Genomic DNA, 3,362 nt, shown 5'->3' with positions numbered 1-3,362 from the left:
CCTGCCCACCCTCACAGGGAAGGATTTCTTCCCAATATCCCATCGACACCTGTCAGTATGAAGCCATTCCCCCTTGTCCTGTCACTCCGGGCCCTTGTCCAAGGTTTGTTTGACGAGCACCTCAGCAGCCCCTTGGATCTCCGTTCCAGGTGTGGTGCGGTCGGTGAAGGAGACCCTGAGCAGTCAGTTTGTGGAGAACTGCAAGGGGGTGGTTCAGAGGCTGACGCTGCAGGAGCACAAGATGGTGTGGAACAGAACCACCCACCTCTGGTACGTGCCTGGTGCCCACCTGGGGTGCCCTTGGGGGGTGGGACACCCTGAAATGGCCTCAGGCATGGCCAGAGTGACCAAGTGCTTCAGAGCTGGATCCCAAAGTAGCCCCCACAGTGACAGCTGCCAAAATGGGGCGTGTTTTAGGGCTTTTAGAGTTCACAGAGGGGCTGGAGGGGAAGAGCATGTTGAGTAACCCAACACAGGCAGATCAGCCCCACCTTGTTACAGAGGTGGCCAGAGGATGGCATTTCCAAAAAAAAAAACTGGTTTTAGAACAGAAATTAATTGGATTTGGGTGATTCCCACACCCAGGGGACCCAAGGAGGGTTCCAGATCTGCTGAAACAGAGCCCAGCGATGCTCTTTGATAAGGATTTGATAACACTTATCAAACTGGGATGTGTGACACATGGTGCTTCTCTTCACGGGGTGATGTGTGACAGCTGGGAATGCCACAGACAGGTGAGGAGGAGTTAGGTGGGCATGAAGGAAGCCCCCACTACTTGTGGAGCATTGAGGTGAGGGTGGAGTGGCCTCGTGCACACCTGGACAGTGCCATGAGGGAAAAGGTGGTGTTCTCCAGAGACTCCCATCAAAGAAACTCTGCTTGGGGCACATCCCATCTGGCAGTCCCCAAAACCAGCAGGTCATCCCAGGCTGTGTTCCCCCCCCTTTTCCCTCCCCAGGAACGACTATGAGAAGATCATCCACCAGAGAACCAACACCACCCCCTTCGACCTGGTCCCTGCCGAGGGCGGTGCCGGCGTCACCGTGCGCGTGATGAAGCCTCTGGATGCCGCCGAGCTCAGCCTGGAGACGGTGTACGAGAAATTCCACCCCTCTGTCCAGTCCTTCACGGACGTCATCGGCCACTACATCAGTGGGGAGCGTCCCAAGGGAATCCAGGAGACAGAGCAGATGCTGAAGGTGGGCACGGCCCTGACCGGGGTGGGAGAGCTGGTCCTGGACAACGCCACCATCAAGCTGCAGCCCCCGAAGCAGGGCATGCCCTACTACCTGAGCGCCCTGGATTTCGAGTCCTTGCTGCAGAAACAAGAGTCCAGTGTCCGCTTTTGGAAAATCCTGACCGTCGTTTTTGGGTTTGCCACCTGCGCGGTCCTCTTCTTCCTCCTGCGGAAGCAGTACCGGCACCACCGGGAGAAGCAGCACCTCAGGCAGATGCAGGAGGAATTCCGACAGGCCCAGGAGCGCCTGACGAACGCCGAGGGCGGTGAGACCCTCAAAAACGCCTGCGTGGTCTGCTTGAGCAGCACCAAATCCTGCGTTTTCCTGGAGTGTGGCCACGTCTGCTCCTGCCACAAGTGCTACCAGGCTCTTCCCGAGCCCAAAAAGTGCCCGATCTGCAGGCAGGGCATCACCAGGGTGGTTCCCTTGTACAACAGTTAATTTTTTGTGATTCTCGGGGGGTAGATTTTGGATTTAAAGCTGCCACTGGCAAAGGGGTTTTGTCGCCTTGCTGCTTGGGTGATGGATTTTGGGGAAGGGGAGGGAGCTTGAGGGAGCGGGTGCTTCAGCAGGGGGGCAGAACTGAGTCAGAAAAGGTGACTGTGCACCTGATCAGGGCTCACGCTGTGCTCTGCAGGTGTTCTTGAGAGAGATGACTCCTTGCAAAGGGTGAGGTGCTCAGGGGGAGACGCAGCTTGAAGCTCTTCTGTTAAGGTTTGGACTCCCAGGGTTTGTGTCATGGTTACAGAGCCTGCAGCCCCTTACCCAGCTGATAAAAACATGGGGAAAACAAAAATAAAATGTATTAAAGGTTCTCAGAGGCTGCAGAATTCCTGTGGTGCTGCCAGTGGGCTGCAAGGCCCAGCGGAGCAGGAGGGGCTGTCAGAGAGCTCGTACCGGGGGGTGGGAACACAGGTAATTCTGTGATCCCTCCCGAAATGGGTTTGTCACACCAGAATGTGAGGATGGGGATGTGAGAATGCTGTGGCTGATGGCTGGGCTTGGCTTGGCTTGGCTTGGGATAGAAAAGAGGGTGTGAAGTAATAAAATAGGATGAAAAGTGTGTCTGTGTCGGATTATTCCATGGGAGTGACAAGGTTTGTGCTCCCTGAGGTGGACACGGTGAGCCTGGATCGCCCCGAGCCGTGATGGAGGTTGGCTGAGGGGGGGATCCTGTCCCCCCTGCACTGGACATGACAGTCAGTGCTGTCCCCTCATGACACGGGTAGTACCAAACCCCCCAACTGACACAAAAAAGGAGAATTCCCTTCCCTGACACCCCCATTTTGCCATAAATTCCATATGCACCCAAGAGGGTTAATGGACCCAAAGTGCTGCTGCAATTAACATTTGCTAGGGAGGACAATTAGAGAAACATTTCTGGGGGACAAGGGAGCCTCAAGTAGGAGCAGGTGAAAACCCCCGGACTGAGGCAGCCCCTGGGCAGCGGGGAGAGACCCCTGCTCCATCTGGTGCCTGCGGGCAGGCAGAGCTGTTCACATCCCCCAGGCACGTTTAAAAAGAAACATTCCCATCGACTGGCATTTAAAAAGCCCTGAATTCAGCAGAGAAGATGATGGGTTGTTTCCTCATTAAACATTAACCAGAGCGGCTGGGCAGCGTCCGAAGGCTATTCTGGCTGTGAGGCACAAATCCACAGCTGGATTTTGAGGAGGAGCGGGTCCCTGGTTGTCCCAGTGCCGGGAAAGGGCCGCATCCCGCCAGCTGTAGATGGCGGTGGCTGCCTGCAGGGCGAGGCAGCCTGCGGAACAGAATCCCAGAGGGAGCAGCCTGAAAACAGCTCAAAAAGCCACACTGCAGCTCGAAAACCCAGAATACAGATTGAAACAACAGAATCCCACCGGCTGGAAGAGATGTCCCTCCTCTCCAGGGCACCGACCACACCAAAAAGCCTCATCCCCTCACTGGGGACAGCGGGGAGGTCAACCCCCTTCAGACCAGTGCAGGACACGGCCTCGAACCTCAGCATTTTGCCCAGGAATGGAGCATCAGGTGAAGCCTAAAAATACACTTTGGAGGGGCTGTGCTTCCCCATTACCCTTCGCCTCCTGTTTCCAAGCTCTCCCTGTGATATCTTGGGCGTAGCCGCCACCTTCTGTAAGG

General features: G+C 55.9%; 1 protein-coding gene across 1 annotated transcript in view; it reads left to right on the top strand.

Moving 5' to 3' along the window:
- Positions 1 to 2,301, top strand: part of MUL1 (mitochondrial E3 ubiquitin protein ligase 1) — a 7,142-nt gene extending 4,841 nt beyond the window's left edge. Inside the window, exons 2-3 of the mRNA XM_017735077.1 lie at positions 64 to 270; positions 959 to 2,301. Of these exons, the coding sequence (XP_017590566.1) occupies positions 64 to 270; positions 959 to 1,679 (928 nt within the window). The 3' untranslated portion in view covers positions 1,680 to 2,301. The remainder of the gene's footprint in view (positions 1 to 63; positions 271 to 958) is intronic.
- Positions 2,302 to 3,362: the final 1,061 nt, after the last annotated feature.

The sequence above is a fragment of the Corvus brachyrhynchos genome, unplaced genomic scaffold (genome assembly GCF_000691975.1).
Source record: "Corvus brachyrhynchos isolate BGI_N302 unplaced genomic scaffold, ASM69197v1 scaffold525, whole genome shotgun sequence".
Classification (NCBI taxonomy): domain Eukaryota; kingdom Metazoa; phylum Chordata; class Aves; order Passeriformes; family Corvidae; genus Corvus; species Corvus brachyrhynchos.
Note: the sequence above shows the minus strand (reverse complement) of the source record. Positions and strands in the feature narration are given on the sequence as shown.